Source organism: Haliaeetus albicilla, chromosome 12 (assembly GCF_947461875.1).
Source record: "Haliaeetus albicilla chromosome 12, bHalAlb1.1, whole genome shotgun sequence".
NCBI lineage: Eukaryota > Metazoa > Chordata > Aves > Accipitriformes > Accipitridae > Haliaeetus > Haliaeetus albicilla.
This window is the reverse complement of record NC_091494.1, coordinates 16,826,363-16,840,515: the sequence shown is the minus strand read 5'-3', so window position 1 is coordinate 16,840,515 and position 14,153 is coordinate 16,826,363. Positions and strand designations below refer to the sequence as shown.

At 37.3% G+C, this 14,153-nt stretch overlaps 1 protein-coding gene across 3 annotated transcripts in view; it reads right to left on the bottom strand.

Moving 5' to 3' along the window:
- GALK2 (galactokinase 2) overlaps window positions 1-14,153 on the bottom strand; it is a 50,289-nt gene that overhangs the window by 18,414 nt on the left and 17,722 nt on the right. For all 3 annotated transcript variants that reach the window (XM_069798299.1, XM_069798300.1, XM_069798301.1), the window contains exons 6-7: window positions 6,258-6,356; window positions 3,373-3,525 (exon numbers count right to left, since the gene is read on the bottom strand). In XM_069798299.1, coding sequence (XP_069654400.1) covers window positions 3,373-3,525; window positions 6,258-6,356 — 252 coding nt within the window. The remainder of the gene's footprint in view (window positions 1-3,372; window positions 3,526-6,257; window positions 6,357-14,153) is intronic.

Here is a 14,153-nt window from a genome sequence, read left to right as displayed (position 1 = left end):
GTGGTAGAGAAAGAAGCAGCACTAGTGGCTAATGCAGAAATCAGGTGAGAAGATTTTCTTGTAAAAGACTGATTAAGTCACTTCTGGCCTGCTTTTCAAAGGCTCTGACTACCTAGAACTCCCCAGCCTTTATGTAATTGTATTTTAGCTTACGCTAGAATAACATTTGTTTTACTTAAATACTCAGTATCTCTTAGGTTAGTGCATGTTTGTGACATGTTCTTAAATCTGCTTCAAGGTGCTAAATGAATGGAAATTTTTTTCCTCGTGCTTTAATCCTAATGTTCAGCATCCCCTAGACTTTATTACCAGAAGTTAAACAGAACTAAGAATTTACAAAATATAATATTCTATAAGGCAACAAAAAATTTTCTATTTCCATTTTTAATAAATAATCCCCTGTAGAAATATGTCATGTGTATTGTCACATCTGTTCCCATTTCTATACTTCAAGGGAGATGCTGTATTTTAGATGAGCTAACTACGCTGGGGTTTTACAGGTCAAATGTTCCAACTGGAAACTGACCCCGTCAGGCCAGTGGGTGAGCCTTTGCTGGAAAGGTCTATACTGCTTATAGCAAAGTTTCGATTCTAAGAGCACTGGGAAAAATGTTATAGGCAAACAGAAATGGTTTTTGAAAACAGTCTAGCTGCAGCAGCTCAAATTATAATGGACACAGAACAGAAATGGGAAAAAATCCCATCTATTTAATGTACAAAAGTAATCCCAATACTGATCCCACAGTTGGATATTTTCTTGATGATCTCTGACTAGATGGATTAAAGATGTGGACATCATGCAGCTGGCTCTTAACTGCCAGGATATAGCATCTGTAGGCTTTATTGTCCTTTATTATTCAACACAGGCACACTGTAGAACTGTAAGTAACTGAGAGGAAAACATACTTAGTAAATGATGGCACAAATTTAAATAAAAGAAAGTCTGACTAGGAGTAAGTATAGGAATACTTAGCCCTCATATAGCAACATCACTTTCTTACACTTTACATTTCTATAATGTCATCTGAGCATCTTTCCACATTTAACAAACATTAGTTGATTAACTATACAGCATTCCAGTTGCAGACGTTCTTGGCACTACTCTATAGCTGACAGTGAAGCAAACCACACACAGAGAAGCAGAGGAGACCACAGCATTCACTAATGCTCGTATTCATCCTGCAGCACCTACTATGCGAGTTTTCTGAAGTATAAAGTAGACGTTAATTTCCTTTGGAATTGCGAGTGTTCTGCAGAACATAAGTGGCTTTAAACATATAATAGAGTACAGGAAAGCACTCAGAGGCTACAACAAGAATAGAGGAAGAAAAAAAAACCAACAAGCAAAAGAATGACTGTCCAGAAGGGAAGGGAAAGGAACAGAACGTGAGAAAGATAATTTTGTGAGGATGATAAGAGCTCACTTGCTGTAGGACAGACTGACATAAAAATGTCCTACGCTAATGCCAGCAGGGATATGTTGTGTTGGCATCTTTACTTACATGGAGCTTTCTGCAAACAGTATGAAATTCTAGAATGACCTAAAGCAGAAAGGGAAAAAAAAGCCTATCCTAAGGCATTTAGCAACGAGAATTTCTTTTAAAGCATTATTGTGAGGCCCAGCATGTTATTTCATAGTTCCATTAGCTTAATGGTGCTTAAAAGACTTCCCTGCTTCCACTTACATACCTGCCCTCCTTCACCCCGCTGTGACCTGTTCCTAAAGACAAGTCTTTTCCTGGCTCAACGTATTTTTATAGTGTGTGCAACTTTCCATCTGGGTAGCATATGTTTAAAAATAGACAGGTGTATGTTGTTAGTCTCCTTAAAATCAAGCATCTGCTAAAGGTACCTTTTTAGAGATTGCATCGTAGCTAACAGGAATGCAAAAAAAATCATCTTTCCTCACCACCTTTTCAGTTTACTGCACAGGACCAATAATTTAAAGCAATTTAGAAAACTCTGATTCAATTCACAAAATCTGGTATATGAAACAATACTTCAAAAGGTCTTACAACTTAATGCACTCGTAGTTTGCCTTTTAGAATAGATCATCTGTGAAGGCTCTCTGTTCCTTATGCAAAAAAAAATTCCAAAAGAAGCTCTTCCTAAAATACATACCTAGTCAATTAACTATCCTAAATTAGAGGTTTATCAGTTATACCAGAACCAACACACAAACAGGTCCTTATCTTGATTTTCTTAATGGCATAAGAATCTTTTATTAACTTCAGCAACAACAGCTTTAACTATGGTCATTGGTGCTATTATTTTTACCATATCTTATATATACCTAAAATGCAGCTATGTTCTTTATACTTGAGTTTAAAGCCCATTTAAAAAGTCATCTGAAGTTTAGCTTCCCTCCTTGAAAAATATCTTAACACTCCATTTTATGTTATATTTTGTCAGTATCTGATCACCTCTTCAAGTTTGGGGTTTTTTTTAATAGCATTAACTATGGTAATTTTTCATAGAATTATGATGCCAACAGATGCTCAAAGTACTTTTGAGTATTGCTCAGGTTTTGGCAAAATGTTTTGTGGCATGGAGTTCCATGCTGCAGTTTAAAAACTTTCATCTGGACTTTGTGACCCAAATTCTGTTCTTTCACACAGCACACTATGTTGGGTATAACTACACGGAATCATTATGCTTATTCCTCACTTAATCTAATCAAAGAAAAATCCACTGTATTCCTACAACAAACTCAAATCAAACCCTACATCTACATATTCCTAAACGTATGGTCTACAAAATCCAGAATTAAAGTGGAACTTAGATTTTTCATGTTCAAGTTCCATACATCTTAGAGATAACTGCAAGCTGTAAACTGGCAGCACAACCTAAATGTTGGGTCTTGATTCAAGCCTGTTTTTAAACTTTACACTGACATACATGCTGCTATTCAGCATTTCCAATATTACTTCCAGGCCTCCAGCTAGTAGCTTTGATGTCCTCTAAATCCTAGAAAACACCCATCTATTGCCATATATACATACAAACATGTGACCACACTGGTTGCTTTCCATTATTTGTCATTATTCAGCTCTAATTAGAAACAGTCTATCTTATTAACTGAGAATATTTTTTGCTGAAAAATAGACTTATTTCCTCCATTGAAATATAATACAAAATAAATTGAATAGAACTAAATCACATAATCTTCTATATAAGGGCACAGTCCTTGCACTTCCATTAAACTCGGCAGGAGTTCTGTTTCTGCAGAGATGGAGGTGTCTGGTTCTGGAAAGTAAAATGCTACTTAAAGTAGCACCTAGCCAGGTGTTAAAGACATGATTGGTCAGAAGTGGAAAAAAGCACATACTTAGATGAAGGTTTCATTAGAGTTTGACATAAGCCATACGTTACCTTTGTAGCCAGACGACACTCCATTACCCTAATATTGTAATGAGAAGTTGCTGCTTTATTCATTTCAACACAACTGTTAGCAATAACAAACGCAGCTCCACTTGGAAGTCTAACATCAGTTGCCCTCAGAGGACTGAACTCTATCAACTTGGCCTATTGAAAGAAAAATGAATGGTTAGTTTTAATTTACTACTAGCTAACTGTGCACTTAGTTCTATAAATCAAATGCAAATTTGCATGTTTTTTCTCTTGAAAATCCAGGGACAGTTAAGCAAAGAAAACTGACATGAAACAGCGAGAAAAGAGGTTTAACCTCATTGGCCAAGTTACACATACATTTCAAACTTTTCCCTTGTAGCTGGATTTTAAAATATTTCCATTAAGTCTTTGGGTTTTTTTCAGCATTTCACAGAACCCCACCCAACCTATTTTTCTTGCCTGTTTAAGACAACAGTTTTTCTTTGATCTACAGAAAAGTACCAGGCCTGGCTGAAGCTAATGTGCGTGTCACTAGGGGCTTCACATTCCCTTCCCCTTCCACAATGTCCATCTCCCCCTTAGTTTTCTCATTTTCCACTAGATCAAGATTAGTTCACTGAGGTACAGAATAGTATCAAAATTTTAGGACTGACTAGAGACAGTGATCATGTTACATGCAGACAATCAAACAGAGAAATGAAGTAAAACTATATATAAAAATGTAGTTATTGTCTCCTTCCAACATAGGAGACTGCCTTGCCTCACAGATGCCTTACACAGGCTGCGCAAGATGTTCCCAACATTTTGTGACCTTTTCATGGAATAAGCTAGGCATCCATTAATTAAATAATTCAGGATGTAATGTAATCAAGAGATTAAATTCACATCTGGCTTTTCATTGGGATAAGTTGTAAATCATGTGCCCTGCTTTGGCTTCTTAGAATAGACTGTAACTCTGCAAGCAGGGACGTCTTACTGGTTTTGGCATTGTTCACCCCCAGAGAGTTCCTTGAGCAGCTAGAGTGCTAAATAAACAATGACAAATCTGCTTGTACATTATGTACAGCATGTGTGTTATGCCCTGCCATTGAGATTCTGGACCACGTCACAAAATTACTATCAAGACAGACAAGCTTGCTTACATTTAAATATACCCTTTAAGAACTGCTACATTAGATCAGAATGTACCACTAAGCTGGTCCAGTGTCCTGTTTCTGACAGTAGCCATAAATGGATATTTAGGGGGAATATAAAAATAGGACATATACGAAGCAATCTTTTTTTTGGATATATTTTTCCAGCTTCGCGTAAGCAAAGATTACAGTGGTCATACTTACACTGGAAGAAACATCAGACTATTATGTTTAATAGCTACAAATAGGCTAATACTCTATCAGTAATCCAAGAAAGTCTTTTTTTGAACCCTTTTTAAACTTTTGCTTTCCACAATGTACGGTATTTCTCAATTTAACAATGAATGTTTTGGGAAAAAAACCCAAACTTCCTTGTTTGTTTTTAACAAGCTGCTTGCTAATGTCATTGTGTTTCTATTAGTTCTTCGGTTAAGAAAAACACTGAATTCTCAATTTACCTTCTCTTATCCATTCAGGGGTTTTACAGAGCTTCAAACTACCATCTTCAAAGATACTTGTTTTCCAAGCTGGAAGCTTTAAATTTTTCAGTCAATGCTCATATAAAAAATAGTTTCGATCAACATCAGTCCCCTTTACTGTACTTTTCTTCTTCAAGTATATTTTTTTTTGAGACAGGAGGCCAGAAATGCATTCAGCTGCAAATACACTGAAGCAACGATATTTTCTGGTTTGTTCACAATTTCTTTTCTAATCTTTTCTAACATTTTCTTTGCCTTTTTGATCACCACTGCTATATATCAGAAAAGCCTCCACTTACACGATCATCTGTGTGTACGCCAGGAAAATACGCTGCTTCTTTCAGCATTCATGTTGCTGTGTGTTTACTAGTAACACTATAAAGTGTGAAGGAAAGGTGTAGAGTAGGTACAGGTGATGTGAAATTGAAAATACATGTGTCTCACGATGGAATTAAACGTTCTGTGTAATTCTAGGAAATAGCTTCTTTTCTGTATAAGCTCATCCAAGATATGGCATTAAGAAACAAAAGCTGTAGAGGTATAATATCACAATTATAAAGAAAGTAAAGGTTGTCATGAAACACTACATTAATTTCAATAAAAGTATTTTGACAGGTTTTAAGTTTGAACAGTCACAGTCCTGTGCACCTTCTGGGACAGTGGATGAACTCCACTGTAAATTCCACTGCAGGCACTCATGCATAACTGTGCAGGTCCTGTTTATCATTGCTAGTCCACCTTCTGTCACCATGTTTAAGACAGCTAAACGCCTTCTACATCAGAATCCAGCCACAGAATTGTCTGGAATTAGCAAAACTGGGGAAAAAAAATAATCTCCATTGTCTTTGTAACTAGACCTGGCAAAACTTCCTAGAACTGTTTGGTTATAAGAAGTTTCAAGAAAGCATTTTTGTAATAATTATCCCATTTGCACTGAATACAAGGCATACCGACCATTCAGATTTCATTATATGGGAAACATTCTAAGTTCAGTGACTAATTAGCCAAATAGCGTGGAACCTAGTGCTCTTCTAAAGTACATCTTTCCCCACGTCTTTTCTTTACTCCTTCTTTCCATTTCTCATTTTCATCATCTTATTCCTTCAAACTTGTCATACTTGATTGCACACAAGTTTATACATATAATTCCTGTTTCATTTACATACCAACGGTGCTTATACTGCTTACTAAGGTATTCCACTTTCTTGTCTTTCTGCTAGATATGTAGGAGGATATTTTTTGTTTACATAAATAAGTATTACATTGTTAGTTGAGATTACAAAGATCCACATACAGTTCCTTCTTCTGCCAGAAAAGAGATCGACTGATCCATTCCTCCACCTTCTGTGCCAATATAACGTTCGCTCTTTGTGCAAATTTCTGCAAGTTCCATCTGAAAAAAACATTAACATGTGAACCTTCCGCCAAGGTTAAAGATGATACTTTTATACTGCTTACATATGAACTAGTGAGGAAAAAAAAAAGGAGATAATGATAGAGCTCTGAAACCAGTCTCTCACACACCAAGTAGCGTAAGCTGGTATTAACCGGGATGCCACGTAGCCCCTTTTTCCTTTTGTTCTGAAGCAAAAAAGAATCAACTATTCAGCCTCCACTGGACTCACCATAGCCAGATGCTTTTCAGAGTGTCCTTGTTTAGATGCTTAACTCTTGCAGCTGTCCTCCTCCCACCTTCCTCATTCACTTCACAGCCTTCCATCCCAATAGCCAATATTTTGTTGATTTATTAGTTGAATATGTGCATCTTGGTAGCTTACAGAAAAATGGCAAGTTACTTCATACTACTTTAATGCACTGAGTCCATGATCAGAAATTATGCACTGAACCTAACTCAGAAAACCTTTCTCACTGTAAATACTCTAATCAGTGGTACTTGTCATTTCTCCTTGAGATACTGTACACTGCTTACATCATTGTTTATCTGAACTAATTTGTAACTGTATGTGATTTGCATTCTTTTGTGACATTTTAGGCATATCTTTGTGCATTCTGATACCTGTGGTCAGAGGATACTATGGGAGGGTGGAATATCACTATCATAACTGTCAAAAATAATAATTTACAGTAAAGCTTTCAGCCAGCAGGCCAAGTCAAAACAAAACACAAGAGAAGCCTTGGAGAACGGTCAAAGAACATAAACTAGTCGAAAAGAAGGTCAAAAGGAAAGCATCCATATCTACCTACTATGACCCCTACCAGTTTGTTTTTGTAAGCACAAGGGAAGATGGGAATAGAACTTTAGAAAAGCTGCAGTCCGTTTTTCAGTCTGGTGACAAAGTCAGATTCAGATTCCACGCTAAGGATGTAGCATGGCAGGATTGAAACAAACTAACCAGCAAGGCAAGGACATTAGCCAGCACACAGCTGTAAAAGGCAGCAGATAGAGGCAGTAAATCACCATGCTAAGAGAGAGGTATGCGCACAGTGCCTGCCTGCTCACTTGCTCCATTTCTGCAATGGCACCACAGACAAAGTTGTAAAATTGGTGCTTAGATCAATGTAACCAGGATGAACTGTTTGCAAATGCACTAAGAACCAATTTATTCAGCTCACAATGCAGTTATGGCCAATAAGTCTTAGGCTGATAAGCAGAAGTTACCAAAAGAACATTAACAAAGTTACTCTAAAATTATGCAGACTGCATCTCTTTGAATCAAACATGGTAAATGACCACACACAAGAAAAAGACCACTAATGAGAGAACATAGAAAGTACAATCAGCAAACATACTCCTTTTCTGCAGGGCCTTTCCTTTGTGTATTTTAAAGATGAACTGAAATAGAGATAATGCTTCTTTTATTTTTCTTGAGAAAGTATAGGAACATCACACATTTTGGTGTTCTGTCTTTTTAACAAAAGACATCTCCCAGTGCCTGACTTTTCCTGAAGATCAGGTTCACCAAAATTCGGTTTTCCTCCTTTGTCCCAAGTCCACTCCAAGCGGTCCCATTTCCAGTTTGAACTTTAGACCTCTTCATCCCATCAATGAAAGTTTAACATCCAGTCACCATGTGTCCCTGCTCCACTACAAGTTGGAAATAATTCCGAATGAAATACTAATGAATGTAATGATGCTTTTTTCCCCCTCATTTAATGCTAAAATACTTAGCAACAGCTCTGCATAAAAGAAAGAACAAACCTCCACACACAGCAGTCTCTAGATGCTCACTCCTTTCTACATGTGAAAGCATGCCTATTAAGAAACATCTGTTGCTGGGATGTAAAAATGCCGGCATGTTTCAGCCAGTTCTGCTGAACCTGCCTTTCGCCCCTCTGAGAACAGAGCAATACCACATCCCTGGTTTTTGCAGCCACTGGCAGGAGACATCAGACTGGAGTTCATGAATATTACTCACTGGCAGCAACAGAAACTTCTCCACGCTGGCTAAGAAGACCATGCGAGCATACTGGTCATGCATACTTAAATACATGCAAACATACATGCAAACCTGGCCTGAAGTACAGCTCCTGAGGTACTCACAATGTATATTCCACTCTTGGGCACAGCTGCCTGACGTATTACTTCATCTGCAATTGCCAGATAAAGCTCTGCGAAGTCAGAAATTAAGCATTTCACCCTTCACTTAGTCTGGCTGCATGTCATCTCCATATACACATCAGCTACCGCTTGATTGCTTAAATCGTTTAGACTTTATGAGCCTGGGCTTATTAAATAAATATCAGGAGAAGTCTTGCAGAGGAGGAATGTTAACAATTAGGACAGTGCCACTCCCCTGTCCCTTTACATGGTCTGGTGAATTGTGCCTGGTTAAGCATTGGGCCTTGCTTCGTCCCAGTTCACCAGCTGTCCAGCTGCGTATGCTGGGCTAACAGCAATGTTCGAGCTTGAGCAACTTTTGTTTTGAAACTTAGCAAGGATTGGCAGGACCACCAAGTAGTAACTGGCAAGGGTTGAGAAGAACCCTCTCCACAAGACAGCCCAAGGCATCCCTGAAACATTATTTGGTTTCTAATTTAAACAGGCCCTTGCTGACACAGGCTGGCCTTCTAATACTAGGATGAGAAGCATGTGAATGGAGAGGAAATTGTCATCTGTATAGAAAGCAGTTTCTACTTACTATTGAGACAAATGGGCAAATGTTTGCCTTTTTGCTAAAATGAGTGAAAGGGCAAAGTTCAGAGGAACTGAATTGCAGCATTGCAAACTAATGTGAAGACTAAACTGGAGAGCCTTCTGTACATATTTGATACTTGGAAAAGGATAGTCATATGACTGAAACAGTGAACTGAATGTTTGGAGGTCTGGGCTCAATTTCTAGCTCCACATTAAGTTTCTTGTGATTCAGGGAAAGTCCCTTTAATTCATCATGGCTCCATTTCCTCAGTAAAATGAGGAATATCTTCTCCCTCTTTGTAATTAGTAATTGCTACTTAGGATTGTTAGACGATAATGCTATAAATGTGTGACTTCATTACTAGAAACTGAAAAAAACACATTTTACTACACAAGTTCTCTGACTTCAGGCTTCCAGAGGATATCTCTAAGGAAAAAATAATATCTCTAAGGAAAAAATTTGCTAGAACCATGTAATAAAAGGAAATAACTTTTGCCTAAATTTGCTAGAACCATGTAATAAAAGGAAATAACTTTTGCCTATCTCAGAGCAATGCCTTTTTTCCATTAAACTTGCAATACTCAGAAGCTCTTTATGGCAGGGACTGTTTGAATCATCGGTTATTTATATCTCTGTAGTGTATGTCTCACCTGTAAAAATACAGAGCTTCTCAGATCCCAGATTTCACTGCACAATTTGGCAACATCTCAAATGTATGTCTGAACAATACCTAGGCATGCATCACCTTCTTCCTCCTGGCTGCACTGCAGTTCCTGCAGAGAAGTAACTCAAGAGCATTCTCATAGCCACATTTAGGGGGATCACACCCCAGGCTACACCACAGCATCACCTGCCAGGCAGGTAGGTCAGCTGGGGCCAGCCACTCCTTGGTAGGGCTCAAAGTACAACTGTTATGCATATAAAATAAACAATGTTGCCCCTATTGAGTTCTGCAGGAGTGCTAAACAGGCTTTCTTGTAGAGCTAGGTGAAAGCAGACGTTTTTTCTTCATGAAGCACCATGAGAAATACGCAGAAAGAATAAACCCCATTTGCACATAGGCTACAGTTCCGTCCCACGTTTTCTGATCCGTACAAGGTCACTCTGAGCCAACCACAAAACATAACAAGTTCGATGCACCCAAGACTTATTAGCATGTTTTTTCCATCCCTACAGCAGTATTTCAAAAACTCTAATAAATCATAATTTAAGTCTTCATAGAATTTTACATACTTCACTTTAAAAGCATTCCTATAAGGCTGCTATCTTCAATTTAGAGACAGCACAGATATTTACATGATTTGTTCAAAGTCATGTGAATCAGTCACAAAGCTGAAATGAGAATTCAAAAACCTCCCTATTTCCAGTATTGTGGCTTATTTCTCTAAAGAATATGGTCTCAGGGAAACACTTGCAGGGTGGGTTTAAAATCTTTTTTAAGATGATGGTAATGAAAAGTGGAACAAAAAGATACTAAAATCAAAGTAAAAATGGATCTGAACAGTAGCATTATGACTCTAGAAAAAAACGACTTAAAGATGAATAAAAAATTTCCTTATCCCAGCTGTTCTGTGATCCACATATGCTACTGCCCTCTGAATTTCTGTATTACTGTTCCAGGAAGTTGTTCCAACAGGACTGGCTAGAGCAGGACACCATTTGTGAATAATAACTATCATGTGGACAGTAAGTCCTAAGCTGTCATCTACAGTATTAAACAAGCAAAGTGATATATTTGATTTATTTAGTAATCAAAAAAGTAAAGCTCAAACATCATGAGTTGTTTCCTTTGATCTCGCCCCCCTGCAAAAAAACGCCAAAACCCTAGCCAATAAGGGAAGTGCATATAATGCCCATGAGTAAGTAAGGGGTTGTCAGCTAGCTAAAAATCATTAAAAGACTTAGGTTGGAATAAAAATATAGAATATATTAACATAAAAGCAGCCTTTGTGGGTCAAACCAATGCCACTTCTAGTTCTGTATCTTGCACCTGAAAGTGGGCTGTTAGTATGTACCGAAGGCCAAGTATAGATTGTATTTTCCCAGAACGTTATTTTTTGATAAAGAGCTTCCTGAGCTGAATGTGAATTCTGCACACTTAGTTACCAACAATGGATTTCTTATATATGAACTTGTCCAGACTCCCTTTCAACTCATTCAAAATTTAACATGTAGAACATCCAGTAACAAGGACCTCCACAACTTGTGAGGTGAAGAACAACCTCCTTTTGTTGATTATTAACATGCACCTGATTAGTTTAATTTAATATCTTCTGGCTCTTACAATGTGAGGGGCAATGAACAACTGATTCCTATCCACTCTATCAATTACATTCATCATTTTATGGACCTCTATCACTTCCTCCTTCAAGTGCCTTTTTCCAAAGAGTCCTAGCTTATTTTTATGTAGGTCATTCTGGACCTTTGATCATCCATGTGGCTTTTCCCTGAATATTTTTTTACTTTAGCTATCTTGGTCTGTAAGAAAGGAGAGAGGCAGACTTACAGCTTTTCTTAGAATGCCTTAGAGAAAATGTCACTGTATCGTTTGCTATTTTTATGTGGCAAATGAGCCACATAAAATGTGCGTTAATTAGTGTTGACACAGACATATGGTAATGCAACCTCAACCAGTTCAACACTACCATTCCACCTCTTTCACTGAGGTTACCGTCCTGACGCCATAGTCAACAGGAGAGATTATGTGACTACATCAGCCACTCCTGTGCAAAGTCCCTTTGTTTGAACCTGCTTGGCAGTGGCATGGCTGAAGCAAACTCTCCCCTTCTGCTGACTGTAGTGAGGTCTGTAAAAATCAGCGATAGTAAGCAGGGAAGCTGGGATGGAAACTTAAGTATCAAAAGTTAGTCTAGCAATACCCTGAGCTATTTTCTACAATTGGTCTGTTCAGCCTCTGAACATGGGAGAGGAATGAGCATAACATGACAGTAGTAGTAGCTGGTAGGTGAGTTAAATCTTAAAGTCTCCCTGGTGATCTATGAAGAAACACTAAATATTGCAGCTTTTGAATGCCAGACCCAATATGATACATAAAAATGCAAACAGTACTTTTATAGCTGTTGGCACGTACACATGCCAGGTTGGCTGTGCTTCCATGGGAGATGTTTAGTACCTGTGAGTTACATGATATATAAAGATTTTTTTGTTGTTTACCCAACAAAAAAAAGATACAACACATTAAATGAGAGTATCTGTAATTAAAACAATACAAAGCAACACCATTAGCAGTAGAATCTCAGTGCATACAATTCACTCACTTGCCTAATAAGCAATTAAGCATTAAGAAATTTATGTGAAGTAATACATCTATTTAAGGAAGCTGCTGTCTCTCAAGGATTTCAAAACCGAACTCTTAGGTTTTAGACAACTTTAGTTGGAACATTTGGAAAAAACTAAAAGTAACAATGTACAAAATGTATTTTTTTCAGGCTGTTCCTTTTCAGAAGCTTAATTCTAAAGTCTGCTCAGAACGTATCTTATTGCAGGAGGCAGCTCTTACCATTTTGTCTACCAGGCAACTGACCCCCATGTGCAGACCTAGGCTAGCCTTTGATCTAAGAGTTCTACTAACTACCTCTGCTTTTTGTTTGAAACAATTTAAGGCTCTCCCTGATAAGGAGCAAGTCAATCTTGGGTTACAAAGAAAGAAATTACTACCACTTAAATCTGTTTTATCTTTGAGCCACAAGATTTCCTATCCAGCATGCAGAAAGTCTAATCTGGGAAATCATATTAGTGGAGATATAATTTAGTCTGACAAAGAAGGGTTGTGATTTTTTATTATTAGTTGCCTTATTCCTAGTTACTCTAGATGGAGAGATTTCTTGTAATAAGAACTCATCAATAGCTCTGCATCATGTTACCTTGTTTGGGATTTTTAATGGAAAAAGTGGGTTTTCAGTAAAATGATACTTTTCACTAGTATGTCTTTTTCTCTGCTTGTTTATGTTTCAATATGAAACACCTAAAATTCAGGTTTTTATTTTCAACTGAGTCTTTTTGGTCTTTCAAAAATGTTAAAGAACTGATAAAAGAATATTTTTCTGACTGTTTCCAGGCACAATCCAACATTGTATTAGATTTGGCCATATATACCCTGATACTTCAGCAGCATGATAAATTATGAACAACGTGATACAGCTCATTTGATTCTTTGTTGCCCCATCATTTATTTTAGTTTCTCTCAGTTTGATGTTATTGATAATTAACATGAAGGCCTAAGTGTACAAAGGTATTTAGGAATCTGAGGAATAATGAAAGTGAACAGATGATCACTTACTTATAAAAAAACCTAAAAATAGAAACCTAAAGAATTATCTGGGTGAGAAGAGATAAGGGAGTTCCACCTTTAATAGTCCCCTTGCTCACAAAGAGGCCAAGGGCCAACTGCTCTGATTTTCACTCATGCAATGGGTCTGGACAGTATGTAAACTGTGACAGAATTTGTCCCTATATAACTGTCACTGTCAATATGTTCCATACCAGTGATCAATCCCTTTCAATCTTACATAGACCTTTAAAGAAGTGAACCTGTGTAAGATTAAACTCCTTAAAAGAGTAAGACAATTAGTGAGTAGGAGACAGGGAAATATTTGTTAGTAAAACAGAATTAGTGTTGCTTAGTATTTTTTTGGAACCGCTCACCCTACATTACCCAGAAACTTGATATATACAAATCCAGAATGACAGCAGTAAAAATAAAGCAACCTTCTCTATAAAATGATAGTATTAAATTACATCTGCCTCAGTGGTTTTATATAAGTTCATTTTGGTCAAAGTTAAACGTGCTAGATTTTCTATATATAACAATGCAGGAGTAGTGATAGCTAATCTTTAAAATAAAAAACCAATTTTCTTCCTGTTTTAAATGTTATTGTTTGCGAAGGGATGCCCCATGAAGAAAATACGTTTGTTAATATGAGTTATTTTTAGACTGTCATTTTCAGTGCTCCAAAAGTCTCTTCAGCATGCAAATTTAAGTAACTGGAGTATTTAAATAGCTATTGAGCCAAAAGTCCCGTGCATACATTTAGTCTCTCTACAGCAATACAGTAATGGTTCCCCAATGCACA